General features: G+C 50.7%; 9 protein-coding genes across 9 annotated transcripts; 6 read left to right on the forward strand and 3 right to left on the reverse strand.

Moving 5' to 3' along the window:
* The first annotated feature begins 823 nt into the window (after positions 1–823).
* Positions 824–1621, forward strand: BDQ94DRAFT_154313 (uncharacterized protein). The gene is made up of 2 exons (XM_026768279.1): positions 824–894; positions 953–1621. The coding sequence occupies exon 2, from the start codon at positions 970–972 to the stop codon at positions 1123–1125; it is 156 nt and encodes a 51-aa protein (XP_026620233.1). The 5' UTR covers positions 824–894; positions 953–969; the 3' UTR covers positions 1126–1621.
* Positions 1622–1640: 19 nt separating this feature from the next.
* Positions 1641–2905, forward strand: BDQ94DRAFT_118695 (putative 3-oxo-5-alpha-steroid 4-dehydrogenase). The gene is made up of 3 exons (XM_026763719.1): positions 1641–1860; positions 1951–2422; positions 2475–2905. The coding sequence occupies exons 1-3, from the start codon at positions 1762–1764 to the stop codon at positions 2873–2875; spliced, it is 972 nt and encodes a 323-aa protein (XP_026620234.1). The 5' UTR covers positions 1641–1761; the 3' UTR covers positions 2876–2905.
* Positions 2715–4014, reverse strand: BDQ94DRAFT_118687 (uncharacterized protein). The gene is made up of 3 exons (XM_026763718.1): positions 3938–4014; positions 3642–3833; positions 2715–3550 (listed from the first exon to the last, which is right to left on the reverse strand). Exons 2-3 carry the CDS (start codon positions 3744–3746, stop codon positions 2936–2938), a joined length of 720 nt encoding a protein of 239 aa, XP_026620235.1. The 5' UTR covers positions 3747–3833; positions 3938–4014; the 3' UTR covers positions 2715–2935.
* Positions 4015–5411: 1397 nt separating this feature from the next.
* BDQ94DRAFT_154318 (peptidylprolyl isomerase) lies at positions 5412–6348 on the forward strand. Its single transcript, XM_026768280.1, has 3 exons — positions 5412–5628; positions 5864–5966; positions 6068–6348. The coding sequence occupies exons 1-3, from the start codon at positions 5512–5514 to the stop codon at positions 6220–6222; spliced, it is 375 nt and encodes a 124-aa protein (XP_026620236.1). The 5' UTR covers positions 5412–5511; the 3' UTR covers positions 6223–6348.
* BDQ94DRAFT_185105 (UDP-galactose transporter HUT1) lies at positions 6326–8000 on the reverse strand. The gene is made up of 2 exons (XM_026774795.1): positions 7540–8000; positions 6326–7472 (listed from the first exon to the last, which is right to left on the reverse strand). Exons 1-2 carry the CDS (start codon positions 7758–7760, stop codon positions 6407–6409), a joined length of 1287 nt encoding a protein of 428 aa, XP_026620237.1. The 5' UTR covers positions 7761–8000; the 3' UTR covers positions 6326–6406.
* A 272-nt stretch (positions 8001–8272) lies between these two features.
* On the forward strand, positions 8273–9358 carry BDQ94DRAFT_185107 (uncharacterized protein; the record flags this gene model as incomplete). Its single annotated transcript, XM_026774796.1, has 2 exons — positions 8273–8816; positions 8894–9358. The coding sequence occupies 2 exons, from the start codon at positions 8273–8275 to the stop codon at positions 9133–9135; spliced, it is 786 nt and encodes a 261-aa protein (XP_026620238.1). The 3' UTR covers positions 9136–9358.
* On the reverse strand, positions 8978–13813 carry BDQ94DRAFT_185115 (putative transcription factor SipA3). The gene is made up of 6 exons (XM_026774797.1): positions 13629–13813; positions 13195–13558; positions 10666–13138; positions 10531–10617; positions 10257–10478; positions 8978–10206 (listed from the first exon to the last, which is right to left on the reverse strand). Exons 1-6 carry the CDS (start codon positions 13682–13684, stop codon positions 9230–9232), a joined length of 4179 nt encoding a protein of 1392 aa, XP_026620239.1. The 5' UTR covers positions 13685–13813; the 3' UTR covers positions 8978–9229.
* A 232-nt stretch (positions 13814–14045) lies between these two features.
* Positions 14046–16134, forward strand: BDQ94DRAFT_118731 (KRI1 family protein). The gene is made up of 2 exons (XM_026763720.1): positions 14046–14292; positions 14354–16134. The coding sequence occupies exons 1-2, from the start codon at positions 14121–14123 to the stop codon at positions 16009–16011; spliced, it is 1830 nt and encodes a 609-aa protein (XP_026620240.1). The 5' UTR covers positions 14046–14120; the 3' UTR covers positions 16012–16134.
* A 2165-nt stretch (positions 16135–18299) lies between these two features.
* Positions 18300–20257, forward strand: BDQ94DRAFT_154326 (putative mitochondrial ADP,ATP carrier protein (Ant)). Its single transcript, XM_026768281.1, has 5 exons — positions 18300–18479; positions 18674–18695; positions 18819–18895; positions 19086–19331; positions 19389–20257. Exons 1-5 carry the CDS (start codon positions 18429–18431, stop codon positions 19950–19952), a joined length of 960 nt encoding a protein of 319 aa, XP_026620241.1. The 5' UTR covers positions 18300–18428; the 3' UTR covers positions 19953–20257.
* The last annotated feature ends 39 nt before the right edge of the window (positions 20258–20296 follow it).

Here is a 20296-nt window from a genome sequence, read left to right on the forward strand (position 1 = left end):
TCCTTACGTACAGCGGGGGGGACGCCAGTCGCCATCCATCCAATCCCACCCCGACGGACAAGTCCAGCTGCAGCCGCGACTTGAAGCGACCCGACCGGGGGAAAGCCTGCTCTTTGCCTGCTGGCCTTGCTGACCTTGCTGGCTTGTTCTGCCTGAGGGTCGAATCCGTCGACTCGCGCGACCCAGATCCAGAAACTCAAATGATTAGTACACAGTTTCTAGTTAGTTAGTATCCTGCGAGAAGGCCCAAAAGCGGGCGGGGAGGGGCGGTCAAGACCAGTTGACTCTTTCGAGGGAAGATGTGGCGGAAAAAAGATCTAACTGATTATCCCTAATCATTTCTTTTTTTTTTATTTTCCTTTCGGTTTTCACTCTTTCACCGGCCGGAGCTGGCTGCATAGCGCCCACTTTTTTACTTTTTTTGGTCAGGTCACTCACTCACTCTGCGTCTGAAACTCGGGCTCTGGAACGGAGGAGAGGAGGGAGGGAGGAGGGAGGGGAAGGGGCCACAGAAGGAAAAGGAAAGTGACGGGACGGGGGGAGCCAGTCAAAAGGCAGTCAGTGCCAGTTTAGTGGCAGATTGGCAGATGGACAGTCCCCCCATCCTCGTCGCAATTGGGTCATTTCTCTTGGAAGCTGCGTAGGCTATCAGGCTAGGCATCCACAGCTCGTCCCCTGGTTTGACCAATTATTGATGGCCGAGCGACCCGGTACTTGCTGTTTTCAGACTAGAAGGGTTCTGCAAAAAAAGTGCGCGACCCACTGGGCAACAGCAGATCTCCTTCTTCTCCCTCGGCTGAGACCAGTCATCGCAAAGGTTGCTCTCAGCTTATCGCCCCACTTTGCCCCCCCTTCCTCTTGTTGCTGCTGTTGCTGCTGTTGCTGTTGCTGTTGCTGTTGCTGTTATGTTAGTAGTCTAGTAGCTGTTGTGGTGGTAATGATGGTGGGCGACCTTCTGGTTGGCGTTGCATGGGTGACTTTTTACTATCTCACTCCCCGTCCATGGATCGACCGAGTCTTTTGGGACAAAAAGGGGGGGTTGGTGTTGTTGTGGTAAAGGAGAGAAAGAGTCAAGTGTCTGGTGATCCGGAATGTTGGATTGATCCAAAGCAATCCCTATTCTAAATACCGAGTATGCTGGGGTAGTACACACGCATACACAACAACACACCGGACGGAGGAGAGGAAAACTGAAGCTCCTCCAAGTCCTCCTCCGCCTTCTCCCTTCTTCCCTTCCCCCCTCCGGACCTCCGAAGTCCCGGTTATTTGGGAGGGATTGTTTATTGCAGGAGATGAGAGGCCGCTTTAGTCTCGGGTCTAGCTCGCAAGCTGCTTCCTTCTCACGAGACCCTGGTGGATCAAACACACGCCGATTCCTACTCGGATGGGGAGCGCCTGTTTATGATTTATGACTGCTCATCTCGCTCATCCCCTTGGCTGTGGAGTGGTTTCGGTGGTTTTTCTGTTCTCCACATCTCGAGCTTTTTGAACGTGTCGCATCATCATGACAGCCTATACCCTTTGTAACCGTAATATTACCAGAGCCTCCTCCGGTGCCATGATACCGTCCGGCCCGGGGCGCAGCTTGCTCTCTTTGCCTCTCTCGCGCATCTTCTCCAGCTTCTCTCCTGTTGTCTAGACTCTTGTCACCAAATTTAGGAGCCGGCGGAACTGGTGACCATTAGCTGTTCTCTTCTCCCCCCCTTCTTCTCCCTCCGCTGCAAAAGTCCTACTCCGCATTGGCGGCGGACTCCGGTCGCAATGGAGCTCCCCTTCAGCCTGGTGGATACAGCTCTTTCCTCCACGCACATTGACGCCATCGACGCCCTTCGAGCCCTTTTCCTTTTGGCATCCTGCACGGTATGCACCGATATGTTGCCATCCCAAATTCGAGGCGGACGACGTTGCAAAGTGACCCTGCATCAACTAAACCCAGAATATCCCAACTAGATACTCTCCGTCAGCGTCCTGCCAGATTCGCTTCATTCACGCTTCATTCCTTATGGCGCTCGTACAACTTCGACGGTCGACTCGCAGTCCTCGCCCCCGGCGTCCTCGGACTCCTCCCCAGCCGCCCGCGCTCTTGACTACGCTGCCGCCTTGACAGTCCCTCACAGCTACTTCACGCAATTCTACATTGCCTCCGTTTTGGCCTCGGTCTTCTGGGCTGCGCAGCTACTGTGTCAAGGAGCCGTGTTCCAGGCCTTTGCAACGAGAATCAGTCCGGAACATATGCAACAGTCCATGTCCATACACCAAGTCTTCTTGTGCTGGGCGCTCATGCTCATTCAGGGTGCAAGGCGGCTATATGAGTGCAAGGCCTTCGCCAAGCCTTCAGCCTCGAGAATGTGGTTTGTTCACTGGCTCGTAGGCCTTGCATTTTACCTAGCAGTATCCGTTGCCTTATGGATCGAAGGAGCAGGTACCACTCTGACTGACAGGCTAAAATACCGAACCCCACTGATTGCATCTAGGAGCCCTGCTGTCTCATAAAGTGATTCTCGACGACCTCAAGGTTACAATAGCACCCTCTCTCCGCACCTTTGTCTGCATTCCTCTTTTCTTGATTGCATCAGGCGTCCAACACGACTGCCACCATTACCTCTTCTCTTTGAAGAAATATACCCTGCCCACTCATCCCATCTTTCGCAGGATCGTATGTCCACATTATACGGCAGAGTGTGTGATATATCTTTCGTTGGCTCTGCTGGGCGCGCCCAAGGGCGAGGTCGTAAACAAGTCGTTGTTGTCCGCTCTCGTATTTGTTGTTATCAACTTGGGCGTCACCGCTGCGAATACTAGGCATTGGTATATGCGAAAATTCGGCGAGGAGTCTGTGCGGGAAAGATCGAACATGATCCCTTGGGTTTACTAATTATGTAGCATGAGACCAGCGGGGAAATTGGCCTGAGACATGAGCCCCGGATGCGTCGCGTCACCGACTGCCGAGGAACTTCATCGTATTCCCGAGACTGGCAACTTTGAGCACATCTCGATAAGTCAAGCTTATCCTAGTCTCCCTCTCCAGCCAGCCGCACTCATATCTGTCTGGCTCCCGCAACAAATCCCAGTTGCAGATGGATTCTGCGCCAAGCCCTTCATCCCTGGTGGTCTCTGCAATTCCATGCAGAAAGTCGGTATAGATACTCTTCGTGGTAACGAGCAGGCTGCGCCTTTCCTGCAAAATCCTATACACCGGACGCCGGCCGTGTCCGCTCCCTTTGCCATCCTCGCTTCTCTCGTACAGATCTAGCACGATAGGAGCTCCCAGACTCACAGTAGCTACGAGCGGGTAGTAGGCAGCACCGTCTTCATGCGGCATTATGCCCTGTCCCGGGCGGTATTCATTTACCAGAACATGATTCGGGGCATGGTGCGGGGCGTCCGCGAAAAGACCCAAGGAGTCGAAGCGAGGGGTGATGATGGGTGAGACGAGCCAAGAGGGCAACGGGGAGGAGATGAGCGCGTTCGATTTTGTCAGGGCCGAAGGCCAGGTTTGAAGTCGCCGGTGAGCTAGATGAGTCCAGCGGGGTAACGGCGCAGTCGTTATCTATAGCCGGGGGTCCATGAGCGCCCAACATCCCCACAGGGCCTGAATGAACTTAGGCCACTGCACAGTAAAGCCACGGTAACTCACTCACCTTTCGGAGGAGAAACTCCTCTTCATCCTCCGAGATGAAATCCGCTATGTAGAATCCATCGTCCGGCAGTGATTTGATGCGGGCGGTCTCAAGATCGGCTCTCATTTGTTGGAGTCGATCCCGGGGAGCACACGGAGCAAATATCCCTGTTGTTCAATGGGGGGGTCGGATGACGACTGGGAGGAGATTAATCTATCAGAACGAGTCCGTTGAGTTGGTTACACGGTAAGCCGGGCGATCAGACAGCCGGGGGGGGGGGGGTCACGGGGAAAGAAGGGGATCGTAGTGAAACTTACCAGGCGTTGAGCGTAGACCGGGAACCTAGACGGGATGAATGGTAAGAAGGGAAGTGGTGATGCCGATGAATGGCATGTCGTCACGATGAGACGCAATGGCTGCCCACTTGGCCGAGCTGTGGTACGTAATCCGTAGCGTTAACTCCATCACAATGGATTGATGCCCAGTGACTGTTCAATTAGTCGTGTGGGTGATAAGAATAGAAGTCACTTTCCCCTCACCTGACATCTGCTGACAGCTCATGACTCGACAAAAAGCTTATCTATCAAGTATACTCCGGATCAAAGTTAAGTACTTCAATAATCAAAATAAACAATTCCTGAGCATCACATAAACATACACAAATATATATATATACCCATATGGATATAGATGAACCCCTCGTTCTACCATGATGCAAACAGTATGTTCAACCCAGTAGCCTGAAAACTCCCCACCCCGGACTAAGACATGGTCCTTTGGCATGACTATGAGCTTGGATTGATCGATCACTTCACGATCTATGTTAAATCATCCATCGTCCACAACTGAGGAACTCCGGCCTTCACGGTACTAATAAGGACGTAGCTCCGCGACTGACAGCTAAAGTGAACAACATACTTGGCTGATACTGTAGCTGAAACTGTTCTGATACACCAATTGAATTGAAAATTAAAACCACACTACGTTTGATTATGAGGACTATACCTTAAGGCTAAGGCCGAATCTGAGCCTGGGAGGTGTGGTGTATGCAGATACTCCATGCTTTGGCTCTTCGCCACAAGCTGCTATACAGTTTGACGCAGGACTTCCCTATTATTTTTCATCGTTTTCTCAATAATAGGCCCATTCTGGGACTATTTGGGAGCCGCCATATCTCAATGTTGCTGGTTCCTTGTTCTTGAGTACCAGCTTAACGGACTGATGAGGTTTCATACATAGATTGCTTTTTGCTTTATATTGATTCAAGTCATTCCATCTCTCTGTCAAAATATCCCCTTCTATCAACGATAAATACATAAACACCTGGCCTCTTGTTTTCAGTGCAGCCATATATATCATGAAAACATGAGCACGGTCATGGGACTCTTCGCGCAACATAATATGAGTCTGGACCTCGATTATGTTCACATTGGGGCCATATTTGGCTACTGGTCCCAAAGATGAAATTAAAGCAGGAGGAGGGTACTAGTTAAGTCCGTCTTATTAATATATTGAGAGCTCGAACGGCGTCTGGAAGAGACTGCTTTCAGGGAAGATGTTCATTTATCTATGATTCAGGGATGAAGTATATATAACTATAGATGTAAACGATTCAAGTTATGCATTCCAATCTAAATATGAAGAGATGTATAGAGGAGAACCTTACTATCTAGTTGTATCGGGAGATATACCAGATTCCATATCTGCCTCAGGCCACCACCCCACCATAATCAAGGCGGGGGGGATCTTTTGCTTCATATGCAAACAGCAACAGCAAACATCGTGCTTCCAACCACACCATCTTCCCCATCCTTAAGCACATACATAGCCTCTCTTTGAACCTCCTGCACAACCTTATCTGTACTCAAGGTACATAATAACATAACAAACCATGGCACCCAAGAACAAAGGCGGCGACAAGAAAGGCAAGGATGGCGGAGACAGCAACTCCAAAGGCGGCGGAAAGGGCCTCAAGCCTGCGAATGCTATTAACGTGAGGCATATTCTTGTATGTATACTCTTTTTCTCTCTCTCTTTTTACATCTTCATCTTTCTTTTGTTGTGCTGGGTTGTGTGGTTGTAGATGGTCATTTAGCTTTGTTTGGTGGTATGTAGTATTCTTCTACACCAAGTGGGATATACTACTACTACATCACTATCCTTTTATCTAGGAAGGAAGGAAGGATGAAGATCATGCATATAAAAAATTTCACATTACTGGATATGATAACTAACAACCGCAGTGCGAGAAATTCTCCAAAAAGGAAGAAGCCCTAGAGAAGTTGCGCAACGGAGCCAAGTTCGACGAAGTGGCCAGGGAGTTTTCGGAGGATAAGGCTAGGCAGGGTATGTTTTGTACTTTTCCTTCTTCTATTTCTATATATCATCCATTTCCCATCGGAGTGGCTATGTGTTGGTTAGCGCTAATGTTAGGGGAACTGGTACAGGCGGCTCCCTTGGGTGGAAGACTCGGGGCAGTCTGGATGCGACGTTCGAGAAGGCGGCGTATGATCTGGAGCCGAGTACGACGGGGAACCCCAAGTATGTGGATGTGAAGACTGGGTTTGGGTATCATATTATTATGGTTGAGGGGAGGAAGTAGATCATATATTAATAGTAGTATCTATTTTATTCACTATGGTTAGGGTTAGGTTAGGATTACTATGGATATTGCATGAAGAAATCAATCGACCAATCTATAAGTTTCAGATCAAGTCCGATAATGAAATTGTATGTACATAATGCAGAAAAGTAATACTATCTATCATGAGGCGAGTATATATCACCTACTGCTTCTTAGCAGCTTTCGCTCGCTCCTTGGCGGCCTTCTCCTGCCGTTGAACGATAGCTTCGGCACCAATACCACCAAAGACAAGGCCCACGCCCAACCACTGGCCCGCGGAGAGGGAGTGGCCGAACCAGAACACACTCAAGAGCATGGTCAGCATCTTGCGCGTGACCGTCACCGTGACCAGGAGCAAGGATGAGAAGCGCGACAGCGTGTAGAAGATAAACAGCTGTCCGATGGCTCCGCAGGCAGCGAATCCGAGCACATTCTTCAGGGCTTCCGGGTGACGGGATAGGAAGCCAATGGCGGAGTTCAGCTCCGTCTCTGTGGATGGGGGAATCGGGAACGGGAGGAGGTTGTGCAGAATGCCGGTAGATGACAGATGGGGCATGATCAACAGGTAGCTGCTCGTCAGGACAGTCGAGAGGACATTCTGGGCAACCATCATTTGCGGCCCCGTGAAGCGCGTGTACAGCTGCGGAGAGCTGAAGACGTGGTCCTGGGTGGTGTTCGTGAGGCCGTCCAGGAGCAGGTTGATGGAGAGGAGGAAGATTCCCCATGTGCTCGAGCCCGACTGGCCCTTAGCGGCTGATGCGGCGACCTTCTTGCTAGTACCGGGGTGGTGGAGGGTGAATGTGGCGACTCCGAGTGTGACCAGGAGGACGACACCGTACTTGTACAGGGGGTATCTCTTGCGGAAAATGGTCAGGTGGAGGAACATGACGGGCAGGAGCTTGCACGATTTGGCGAGGATGAAGGTGAGGTAATCGATGTGCGCGAGACTGGCATATCCGAAAGGTGATGCGAGAGACGAAGAGATGCTGACCAGGAGCAAGGGGAAGACGATTTTCTTGGTTGGGAAGGGAGAGGGGATCTTCTGGCCGGACGGAGTCGAAAAGAACAGGTACAGGAAGCCGGTGATGGCGGCAAAGGTCGACTGGATCGTGTTCAGGACAATCGAGTAGGTGAAGCGCTCTGTCGGAGGTTCGGGGACTTCAGCAGTCGGAGGATGAGTAGGATAGGACACTGTGGTGATGGCTTCTTGAAGCACACCCCATGACAGACTAAGAACTCGCAGTCAGCATTTTGATGACTTCGGAAATCTCTCGACACCACGAACGGAAGACATACAATGAAGCGTAGATTCCCAGTACACAGATCGCAAGCTGCATCAAACCGGGAGTCTCCGGCGCATTTTCCTGCGCCGCATGCTTTCCGGACACACTTCCATTTGCGACGGAAGATTTCCCATTTATCTTCTTGTCTGGCGACTGCGAATCTTCCGAAAGCACATGCATCAGTTCAGAGGACGTGGCGCGTTGCAAAGGCGCAGCTTGTTTCTGGCGCGCCATGATCGACGACGAAGAAAACACCGCTTATACTTCGTCCAGATTATTTGCAGAACGGTAAAGAGAACAAGGACAAATGTATAATCAGGACGGGATCGCCAAGCACTGACGGGTGTAAAGAAGGTATGTGAGAATAGACAGACAGTCAAACAAAGCCTTGATGGAGCAGACACTCGACTTTATAGTCGACCAAAGAAAACGATGATGCCATGTGTTCTTCTGCGCGTCTCCAAAACCGCCGCGGAATCTCGGCGCGATCGCCCTTTTTTTCTTTCCTCCGCCCCGCCGAGTCTCATTCTTCGGTCTCACTTTTCGACCCTTTAATCTAATTCTAGAACTTCAATCGCGAACTATAGTTCCTGTCTATCCACCAGTCGCAGGTAGGGTCTAATTCATCTATCCTCCTTGAACTATAATCACAAGCGCATACAACAAACTTACCAAATCCGAATTTCTAGACTACATTCCCCTACACCTCCAATTCCGCCTCGACTCTACCATCTACAACCACAACCATGACTTCCACAATCCCACCAGCACCACCATCCCAACAACAACAACAACCACTCAATCCAACAACGACTGAAATAATAACACCCCTGCCCCCCTCCGCCCTCACAACCCTCCTCTCCACCACAACCACAACACCACCCACCCCCCTCTCCGCAAACACAATCCAAATCCTCCACAACCTCCAACACCAACACCTTTGGACCTCCCTGCGCGTCCACGACCTCCACCTCCCCAGCAAATCCACCACCGGACCTGAACAATCCCTCTACCTCATCTCCGGCATTCCCCCGCACCACCTCTACATCCACCCGGACGAGCAGCTGTTTATGCTGGAGCGCGGACTGCGCGAAGACGACGTCGAGCTCGAGCGCATGTTCGTCCTGCCCACGGTGCAGGGCGAGTCATGGACGCTACGCAAGTTGGCGGGGGTGTTTGATTCGTTGCCTGAGGGTAGCGAGGAAGTACTGGAAGGAGGGGGTGAGAAGGCGGAGAAGTTGAGGGAATATTATGAGTATCGGGGGAAGGCGAGGGCTACGAAGGAGTGGGGTGGGAAGAGGTTGTTGTTGGCTATGGTGGATAGGAGGATGGGGGGTGATGGGACAGTGGTGTATTATGTTGTGCAGGATGGTGCGGTGAAGCCGAGACAGAATTAATATATGATTGGAGAGAGGAAATGGGGTTATACATGGGCTACGGGTGCGAAGAGAAGGCATATGCTGCTGAGCGTACAGCAAGAAGCAAGCAATTCCTTGCAATTTCTCTTTACACCGAAGAAGATCGAATTATATACACGGATGACAGACAGCAACAAGAGACGAACCGGACCAAGTACCTCTCAGAGGCATTCGACGAAACGGACAGATGAGCAACTGCAGCCGGGTATCGTGGGAACAAGCAAGTAACGGGGACAGACAAAACAGCCATGCATCCTCAGCCATGTTGTGAAAGAAAAGAGCAACTCATGGCGCACCTAAGGGACGTTCATCCTCAATTTGGGCGTGTTCCGCCTGGCAACTAGTGCAGTACGTTTCGTACCATTGCTGAACATCATCGGTGAGTTCAGCAAACACACTCTGCCCTGAGCGGTCCACCTCGAGGTCTACGTCTTCATTTCCTTCATTCTTGCCGAGAAGAATCTGGATTTGGCGACAGCGTCGCAGTTCCTGTCGCAACCATCGCTCCCACTCGCTTTGGATCACTTCTCTTTCGATGCTGTTGACCACGCGGAGAGCTACCAGGAGATCGTGTCGGTATGAAGCCAACCGTTCGCGCGTTTGCTGAATTCGTCGGGCTGCACTCCTGGTCATGGAGTCCCGGAATCCTGATGTTCCCAGAGATATTGTGTTTCCTGGGCTGCGTACGGTCTGCTGGTGGAAGGTCGCGAAGCAATCACTCACATTTTCACTGCCGTGGCCAATGGTTGTATTGGCGATTGCGTCATCGATATCTCTCATGTAAATAGCTTTGGTCATGACATTGTCGGGGCTAACTCCGATGCGGGCCATGAAGTTCCCAACAGTCCTGTCATGCCACCATTCGTACGCATCGCGGGACGAATAGAACCCATTGATCAACATACTCGACAATAGCAAGACGAGAATGACTTTGTTCGCATGTGTGGTCTTCCATACCCAACGTAGAAAAGCGAACGTCCACATCATCAGGTCAGAGATTATGCTCTCTGTCAATGATGCAAACGTCTCAAAGAGGAGCTTTGGCAGGGACCTCTGAATGCGGGGATTGCGCAGCTTCAATTGTAGGTCGGTCTGTGGCGAGAACTGGGAAGAAAAGCTCTGGCGTCCAATGTGTCCGAAAATCGTAATGGCCTTCTTGGTTCGACTATGCGCGCCTAGCCTGCGGACCTGGTCGCCTACCAGGTCAACGAGATCTAACGCGTCTTGCTCCAGATCATTGGTGGCACTTTTGTCAATTATATCTAGAATGTCTTAGCAAGCACTGATAACTCTCCTAGGGGCAAGGACTTACGCTGAAGGCCGTAAGGAGACCACAGCCACTCCACTTTAGTATAGATAGAGAGCTTGCACTTTCCCTTTGCGACAAATGTGATCACAACCTTGCTGACCAACCTGAAAGATCTTTTGAAAGGAAGATGCCAAGGTGTCCGTTTGTCTGTAATCACATAGCAGAGATGATCATTTAAGACGTCAATCATCTGATAATCCGAGATTTCCTTGGTATGAGTACGTCCTACACCGAATTAGCGAGAACCGAACATGGAATGCTAGGTTACCCAACGTACCAAGGGCATCAGCCGTCTCAATTTCGTAATGAAAATCCCGTTTCAGGTGGTTGGACTCTTGTCTGACCCAAGGCCCTTGTTTGATACCTGTAGTCCTTTAGCAAGGGCCAGCCTTAGCTCCGGAGCTTGACTTACCCTTAGCTCTCCGTTGATGAAGGAGAAGCTGCCAAACGGCGCTCTTGTCTCCGAACAGGATATGGAAAACCGCTTTAGCACTTGTATCAAAAACCTTTTCAGCCGCCAGATGAAGATCTCCTTGTGGCACATATTGAACAGGCTGCGTTGGCAGTCTGAACTTGGGAGTATCTTTGCCATTTCCATTCTTCTTATGCATGTCCAAGTCGTTATCAATGTAGACACCAACATCTTTCTTCGGGGGTTCCGTGCCACTTTCCCCTCCTTCAACATTGTCATCTCCAGCAGCCACATCCTCCCAGCTATCAAGGCTAGGAGTCCGCGTTAGTGCTTCACTCTCCATCCGGTTCAGTGTCTTGAATGTTGCTTCCAGGCCCAGTGGCTCGGCGGCAGTGGAATTATGAATCAAAAAGTTAAGCCGCCGTTGAAGAAGTCGCAATGGCTCAAGGAAAGTCTTAACAGTTCCACGACCAGGAGTATCGTCTCCTGGAGGAGGGATCATATGAAGGTACAAAAAGTCGCAGTCCCTTCCTGGGGCAGCAGTAACTTCTTTAATACTCTCCAATGAAATACACGTCGTGAGTACTAGCCCGAAGTGGTGGCTGTAGAAGTAAATATTTTGGGTCGTAACGTAGGCCCTTCCGGGGAAATCTTGCTGATCGTTGGGATTCCAGGTAGCACGGAACACCATAACCAGAGGTTCATCTTTTCTGATGTCAGGAAATAGTAGCCGGAACTGCGCATCCTGAATCTTAAGTTGCTGCGGGTAGTAACTGGGATAATCGTGCGCATCGCCAAGCAATGCCCGCTGCATCTTGGACGAGTCTCCGTCAAGGCTCACCGTCTGCCTGTGACGTGGCCCAGACTTCGGCGGCTTAATCCCTGGAGACCCACTAGACGTATCAGCTTCGGCTGTCAGGAATTGCTTAGATGGATCATTCGCTGGCGAGCCCGGCTTGTCTGAGGGGCCTGAGTCCTGCTCGCCAGGTAGTCCTATGCGTTCACGTTCAATCCGATTCATGAAGCCCCAGTTTGAACTACCCCACAAATTAGCCATCATGCCACTCGGCATTCCTCCTGTTTTGTCGGCTTGCCCCAGTCCTATACCCCTTTCATGGCTTACGATCACAGCCGCCTTGCTCATGGTTGTTGGAGCAGGTGGATTGGCCAAGGTCCCTGGAGCAAGAGTCGAGGGAGAATCGTTGCCAAATGTCGAGCTACGAGTCCTAGTCCCATCAATGTCGAGGGGTAAAGGAGGGCTGCCCGGTCCAAGAGCACTGTGACTGGCAGAGATCAAGCTTGCTATGCCACCTCCGGCACCCGGCAACGAAGTGGATGGCGCCACTGCATTGTTTGATTTGCGGTGAAGGTCCAGCTTCTGCATTATACGCGATGCGTGTTCGCGTGCGGAGCTTTCGGAATCCAGCGTCGTCAACCTCCTATAACTGCTGAGATCGCTACTGTTCCTCATGGCGGAAGGGTCTCTTTCAGGTAGGGCAAGCATCCCGCTGCGATCTGCAGAGCTCTGCTCGTCACTGACACGGGGAGTGAGCGAATCAGAAGGATCGGCAGCAAACTCGGGAGCTGGGGGCTGAGAGATTGCGAAAGCAGGATCCTGAACAGTAACTTTGCCGGACACTGAGAGATCAGTGCTAGCCGGGTTCTCCAAAGCCTTTCGCTTGGCGGCCTCGAAGGCAGCAATCCAATCCATGAGTTCTTTCTGAGTCTCAGCCTGAAGCATGACAGTATTACTCTTGGTTTTGACTTCGAAGCAAAACCTGCGCTCTTCTTGAAAGGCAGCCCGAACACTGCAGAGAAGAACGCCTATCCGTTCGCTCTCTTCAACGCCACCTGTTCGCGAGCCCTGGACAAGGCAGCCGAAAATACCGTGCTTCAAGAATGCCCATCGTCTAACCCAGATAGTCCGGGTAGGCTTCCCGGAAAGAGTTCGCAAGAAAACCCATCCTTGCTTCTCAGGTCTAGCCTCCTTGCTCATGCTGGTTGTCGACAGGGGCCGAGAACCGAGGTAGGGAACAGTGGACAAAGAGTAATCTTCTAGTTCTCGAGATGGCCTAGCTGCATTCTCTGCTGCTTCTTCGATCTGCTTCCTCGAATTCAAAAGCTCCCGCTTGGAAGATCGCTCACCCCCTTCCATTTCGTGAGCCCAGCCTTTGATACGGTCCATCTCTTGACCCCATTTCGCGAATGCCGCACCATTGCTGTTGTGGAATATCTTAAGCTCCCGCCACTGATCATAAGAAACCCGGACTAGCAGTCGGTCAAGCGAGTTGCGCAATTGGGGGGCCTGTATCGAGTAGTCCATTGACGCTTTGAGGTAAGCTTTGCGAGCTTCATGGAGTTGAAACGCATCTTCCCTTAATGAAGAAGGCTCCTTTGACTTCGATTGCGATGAGTATCGGGCCAACAGGTAGTCGTATTGTTTCTGTGTCTGCTCGAGGTTGCGACGGATCTCCTATAGCGGGGTAAGAGCCAGATTCGCATGAATTTCAGGGGCAACCAGTCAAGTACCTTGAAAGTCCGCAAATCTTCATGCATGAAGGCCCGGATTGGCTCAGCAATGAGATTTTCCATCTTTTTGACAGTAGATATCAGCCCATTCCACATATCTCTGGTGCTGTCCCCACACCTCCTCATCGACTGCAGCGTGTAATCATGATCAAGGACAGCTTCGGAGACCAGTAGGGGGTTCGTAGAATAAGACAGGAAGATGTTCGCCGCGCTTTCCATTGCCGCAAGCTCTGAGGAGAGCTTGGAAGCGGCCCTCGCATAGCCGTCGAGCCATCTTTCAAGGAATTCGATCTGGTCGGAGAAGTGAAGGGTGGTGGCTCGGAATGTGGGCGAGTCGAGAGCAGCCTCCTTTAGACCAACTGGACTTCACCGGAACAGTTAGAAAGGAACCTATGAAGCGATTTAGAGAAGCAGAGCTGATTCAGAGGACTTACACGACGCTGACGAGCTTCCCGACCTGGGGTAATGGGATCTGCGGCTGAGTCGACATCTAGTGTATGTCACCAGCCATACACTTGATGCGAGCAAAAGTAGCGGCAAGACAAGGCAGCAATGAGGCCCCTAGTCAAGTCAAAGAATTATAGTTGATATGAAGCATCCGAAAATCTCAGGGATACAGGTGAAGGTGGGAAAGTAGCATGGTTAGTGGAGGAAGCTTACTAGGAGACACAGCGCCTCTTGCTCGAGCCATCGGCGGATACAGGCCCGCGCATGATCTAATTGGCTACGTCAGTGGTTCGCTTTGACGGCCTTGGGTCCCCAGGCAACAAAGGGCCCTGTAGGGCGGTGAGCCCCGCCGACTTTTTTTTCTGCCGGCAACCGCTATTATTTTCTTTTGGGAGGCGCATTTGGTCGGAGATAACCTCCTTCATCGATCGCTTTTCACATACCAGTGGTCTCCCGACAGCTGTGTCTGTTATTTCGAAATGGAGCCCCCAGCCAAGAGGTCGCGCAAGCTGCTCGATGACGACAGCTCCAGCGACTCAGGAGACGAGTCCGGCGGAGTTCCCATCACCAACGAGGACGTTACGTTCAAGATCAACGAAGAGTATGCGCGCCGCTTCGAATACAACAAGAAGAGAGAAGAAAAGCAGCAATGTAAGTTTCTATGCATCTACAATCTGCATGCGAGGAGAAACTAATCTCTGTCCTACAATAGTGGAGTCTAAATACGGAAAATCTGTGCTCGGCAAACGTCGTGATCGCGATGGTGAAGATGAGTCCGGCGACTCGGAGGATGATTCTACATCTGAAGAAGAGGACGAGGATGGAGAATTAGCCACCGCCGCCCTGGATGCCGAGATTATGGCCACGCTGAACGCGATCAGATCAAAGGACCCTCGGGTGTACGATAGCAATGCCACTTTCTACACCGGGACCGACGAGGAGGCGAGACCCGAAAGCTCTGAAAAGAAAGAAAAGCCTATGACCCTTCGTGACTACCATCGTGAGAATTTGTTGAGTGGCGCCAATTTGGCAGATGAGGATGCATCTGAGGCGCCGAAGACCTACGCTCAAGAGCAGGAGGAATTGAAGGATGCGGTTGTCCGTGAAATGCACGCCGCTGCCGGTAAAGGTGATGATGGTGAGGAGGACGACGAAGATGACTTCCTTGTTGCCAAATCGGCGCCTGAACCTCTTCCGGCGGCCAAGAAGGATGTCAATCTGGATGTTGAGAATGCGGACAAGGACCCGGAAACCTTCCTTTCAAACTTCATGTCGGCAAGAGCGTGGATACCTGCTGGTAGATCGGAACTTCAACCGTTCGAGTCTGATGACGAAGAGGAAGATCAACGGGCAGAGGCATTCGAAGAGGCATACAACTTCCGCTTCGAAGATCCCAGCAAAATCAACGCTACCTTAATCACTCACTCTCGTGACACGACCAACAAGCAGTCGGTTCGCAGAGAAGAAAAGAGCAGCCGAAAGAAACGCAGAGATGCGGAGAGGCAGCAGATGGAAGAGGAGAAGAAGCAGCGCGAGACGGAAAAGAACCGCCTGCGGAAGCTCAAGATGGAAGAACTTCAAGAGAAGGTCAATCAGATCAAGGAAGTTGCCGGCATTCGTGCAAATGAGCTGACTGACGAAGATTGGGTCAGCTTCTTGGACGCTGCCTGGGATGACAAGAACTGGGAGGAGGAGATGCAGAAGCGTTTTGGTGAAGATTACTACGCGGAGGGCGATAAGGAAGGAAGCGGTGACGAGTCAGGAAAGAAGAAGCGTCTGAAGAAGCCTACGTGGGATGATATTGATATCAAGGATCTCGTGCCCGACTTCGAGGAAGAGGAGAAGCCTGCTGTGGATGGTTCTGATGTCGAGATGGAGGATGGTGAAGAGGGAAGTAACAAGAAGAGCAAGGCGCAGGAGAGACGAGACCAGAAGCGTGAAGCGCGCAAAGACCGACTTCGTATTCAGGAGGCCGTGGATCGCAACTTGGATCTTGATATCAGCCTTCTTCCGGGTGCGACCAGGAAGAATGCTACTGGGTTCCGCTACCGTGAGACATCGCCTCAGAGTTTTGGATTGACTGCACGGGATATCCTCATGGCCGACGACACCCATTTGAACCAGTTTGCAGGCTTGAAAAAGCTTGCTTCGTTCCGTGACCCTGAGAAGAAGAGCCGGGATCAGAGGAAGCTGGGCAAGAAGGCCCGCCTAAGGCAGTGGCGCAAGGACACCTTTGGTGACGAAGAAGGCCCCAGGGTTCCCTCGGAGGCTCCACGGGCACCTACGCCGGACAAGGAGGATGCCGGTAAGGTTGATATTCGTGAAGGTGAACCCAAGAAGAAGAGGAGAAAGAGAAACAAGAAGAACTGAACCTGGGGTGCTTCTTACTGTACATGCATCTGGGAATTTTATGATATACTAGACAGTATTGTTCATTGTTCAATAACGGCGTATCGGTAATGAAAGCTGTCTACGCCGTTGGTAGATAAGCTGGTCAAAAGTTACAAATATATTTACCTACTGCATAGCAAAGAGTTTTATTGAATTCAACTAGGGACAACAACTGGTTGACCTTTGTGCCAATAATCTAGTATAACCGAGGTGCTCTAGTACTCATGTCAAGATATGTGATGCCAGATAGCATATTGTGTACTTATGGGATTATTTTGCTGAAGCTATATACTATTCTGCGAGAACCGAACCATTCTAAACACGGTTCAGGATACATAGGAGTACTGATGAACCACTACAGTAGCAACTGGCCTTCAGAAACGGCAAAAATAATGAATCGTGAAATTTCTAACAATTTTAACCCAATCAACATGCTACAAATCCCAATTTGATCACACCCAAGACACCTAAACCACACCTGAACCTACCGTTGCTGGCACAACGGGCGTAGATGAAAGGTGGTATCCCCATGTTTTTTAGCGGGTGGGTCCCGGACGAAAAGGAAAGAGTTTGTCAGGTTTGCCCGCCCCGTCGAACAAACAAAAAGATAAAAATTAAAAATAAAAATAAAAAAAAAAGGAGGAAAGGAAGAAGAAAATCGAAAGACAGAAAGAGGAGGACCAAGGTGGAAAATGAAACTAGTCACATTCGAGCAGAAACAGTGGGTCCCGGCTGGAACAATTCCTGTTTGGGTAATGTAGGTCTCGTGTCTTCTTTGGCTGCATACGAAAATATGATGCCGGCACCTGAAGAGTGTGGAAGAATATTTGGATCGGACAGATACACTGGTCGCGTGTATATCTCTTGTATCTACTGATATAGCATAGCTGTTCAGAACATGAAGAGTGGTGATAGTTGAATTAATTACTCCTTAGCACGCACATAAGACTACTACGTGCGATCTTCGGACACTAGGATGAGGGATAAAAAGGAGTACGGTCTGAGGTATATAACCTCTAGGAACAAGCATATGCTACTGCTGTGCCCTTGCCTACGAAATGCAGCATAGCCATGTAGTGTACTCCGTAGAAAAACCAAGCTTGGACAGTAGCAACTGATATTTAACCGGAGAGAGTATGATAGAGACCAACCTATGGGATACTTCATATTACCGACGTTGCCCGTGTTTGCGATCGCTCCCTTGGCCGCCCCCTTCTGTCTCTCTCTCTCGCTCTCTCTCCGTACCTGAGAACTTCCGCCCGGAGCAAGAAAAACGGGGAAATCGCGGCATGTCAGCCGAAAGACGCCGCACGCACCTGATCAGTCCCGGTGGCGCGTATGAAGGCCCAGAAACCGTAGACTCCGTTTGGATGCTGCAGATAGATAAGTAGTAGCGTAGATATTTAAGTAACTGAGTTTTGTGAGTTGTCTTCAAACAATTTCTACACAGGAGGCCGATGCAAATTTACAATTCCGGTCTTGCAATTGTCGTTGTGCACGAGTAAGTCAAGTACACAGTAGGAGGCTGAGAGGCAAGCGTTTTGCCATCGGATATCCGGGACCAGATGGAAAGAAGGGGCGGTTCCCCATGGATGGAGCGCGAAGGTGTGGACTCCAAGAAAACGCTTTGGTTCGGTCAAGACGGGGAAATGGGAGAGGAATGGATATCTTACGAAGCCGAATTACGGAGAAAGGGCCCAAACATGTAAATTATGGCCTGTAGGTCAATCAGCAAAGGGCCGAGCGGTGATTGCGAGTACACCGATCGGTAGACTACGGAAGGGATGAAAAAGACAGGAAAATAGCGAGAGCTACATGCCGTTTCAGAGGCTATCGAAATGATATTCCAGTATCACCAGTAGCCATAACCACTATAATAAAGGATGAAGATGAGAGTGTCTTCGTTCTCTTTGACCAGAAATTCACTCATAGTATCAAAGGGTATTTCCCAATAATGTCAGCGGTCGGAGTTGGTTACTGGCGCGATCGGGAGATATCGGCTCTTCGTTGCCTGGGCCAGCATTAGCGCCGGGTCCAGTTTTTTTTTGCAAATTTTTTTTTCTTTTCCTGGCTATGTTTTTTTTCGTTCCCCCTAACAATGGGAAGGACCTCCCTACTCCGTACCGGGCCAACCAATCCGGCCAATGGAAACTGGGCCGGGACGCCCATCGCCGCCGCTGCCACTGCAAATTCAGGCCAGCGAAAACCCAAGAGCGTCCTAGCGTCTCCGCTCGCTTCTTCCCGCTTACAAGAGCCCTTCGCTCGCTATTTTTTCTTCCCTCCCTTCCCTTCTCTCTTCTTTTCTTTCCATCCCCTTTGAAGTGTCCTGTTTGACTGGCACTATCATCCATCTCCTCTCTTTCTTTCCTTAGTTTTCGTTCATCACAGCCGTCAAAATGGCCAAGGGTGATGTTAACCAGGCCGACAAGACCGTCTTCGGCATGCCCGTAAGTTCCTACTTGTCCCCTACGAACTGAGAGGCCAGGTTGTCGGATGTCGCGCTCTCGACGGAATCAGTTTAAATTGGTCTTGAATATTGAAGATCGAGTACTACGTTCCTTGGAGACTCGACAGTCTGACAATTTGGCCGGGCTCAATGGTGTCGTTGCTGGACTAGGTGGCTAATGAAAATTTTTCACAGGGATTTGTCGTCGACTTCCTGAGTATGTGCATTCCGGCTCGCCCCGAATGATCGATCATTGCACTACGATCGATCAATTCCCACTCAACGAGCAACACGAAATTGTGCGATATTGATTTGAAATTGATACTAACTACTGGTACAGTGGGTGGTGTCTCCGCTGCCGTCTCCAAGACTGCTGCCGCCCCCATCGAGCGTATCAAGCTCCTCATCCAGAACCAGGTTGGTTAAGCCTCAACACCAATGTCTTGCACTGGCGGAACGAAAATACTTTGCACGATCTGCGGTTGCGTCTTCGAAACGACATTGCTCCGACCGAAGATTGCCAATTCAGCCAGGCGCAAAAATTTTCACTCCGGACAGTCGGGACGTGAGATCGACCCAAACAGATGCTAATACGATTGCCCTTCAGGATGAGATGCTTCGCGCTGGTCGTCTCGACCGCAAGTACAACGGTATCATGGACTGCTTCCGTCGTACCGCTGCCTCCGAGGGTGTTGTTTCCCTGTGGCGTGGTAACACTGCCAACGTTATCCGTTACTTCCCCACCCAGGCTCTTAACTTCGCCTTCCGTGACACCTACAAGTCCATGTTCTCCTACAAGAAGGAGCGTGATGGATACACCAAGTGGATGATGGGTAACCTTGCCTCCGGTGGTGTATGTATCCCTATATCCAGTTTGATACTCGAGCGATCCCGCTAACAATTGGTTCAGGCTGCTGGTGCCACTTCCCTCCTCTTCGTCTACTCCCTCGACTACGCCCGTACCCGTCTTGCCAACGACGCCAAGTCCGCCAAGGGCGGTGGTGACCGTCAGTTCAACGGTCTCGTTGACGTCTACAAGAAGACCCTCGCCTCCGACGGTATTGCCGGTCTCTACCGTGGTTTCGGTCCCTCTGTTGCTGGTATTGTTGTCTACCGTGGTCTGTACTTCGGCATGTACGACTCCATCAAGCCCGTTGTTCTGGTTGGTCCTCTCGAGGGTAACTTCCTTGCTTCTTTCCTGCTCGGCTGGACTGTCACCACTGGTGCTGGTATCGCTTCTTACCCTCTGGACACCATCCGTCGTCGTATGATGATGACCTCCGGTGAGGCCGTCAAGTACAAGTCCTCCATGGATGCTGCTCGCCAGATCGTCGCCAAGGAGGGTGTCAAGTCTCTCTTCAAGGGTGCCGGTGCTAACATCCTCCGTGGTGTTGCCGGTGCTGGTGTCCTGTCTATCTACGACCAGGTCCAGCTCATCCTCTTCGGCAAGAAGTACAAGGGTGGCTCTGGCTAAGCGCTTGATTAACTTCAAGCTGTTTCAGTCATGATATCGGGGAAATGGGGTTGCCGGTGTCTTGGTGTAACTACCAGATGCTGGAGGTGCTGCGGAGGATAGAAATATGCGTCAAGAGTGATATCAATAATCTTGAGCATAGAATCGTGTGATATTTCCTCTTGTACCAGTTGTATTTTACTGCCCGCAAGCTTATTTCTTTTTTTCTTCCAACTGTACTTTCTCCACCTTGGTATCGAAATCAGTATGTCTCCTTGGGGTCTTGATCAGTTTTCAGTCCCGTAAAGTAGATGCCATAGTCGTAGTGAAAATTTTCAGCCTCTCGGTCACCTGACCCAATGGCG

This window comes from Aspergillus welwitschiae, assembly GCF_003344945.1.
Source record: "Aspergillus welwitschiae strain CBS 139.54b unplaced genomic scaffold BDQ94scaffold_65, whole genome shotgun sequence".
Lineage (NCBI taxonomy): Eukaryota > Fungi > Ascomycota > Eurotiomycetes > Eurotiales > Aspergillaceae > Aspergillus > Aspergillus welwitschiae.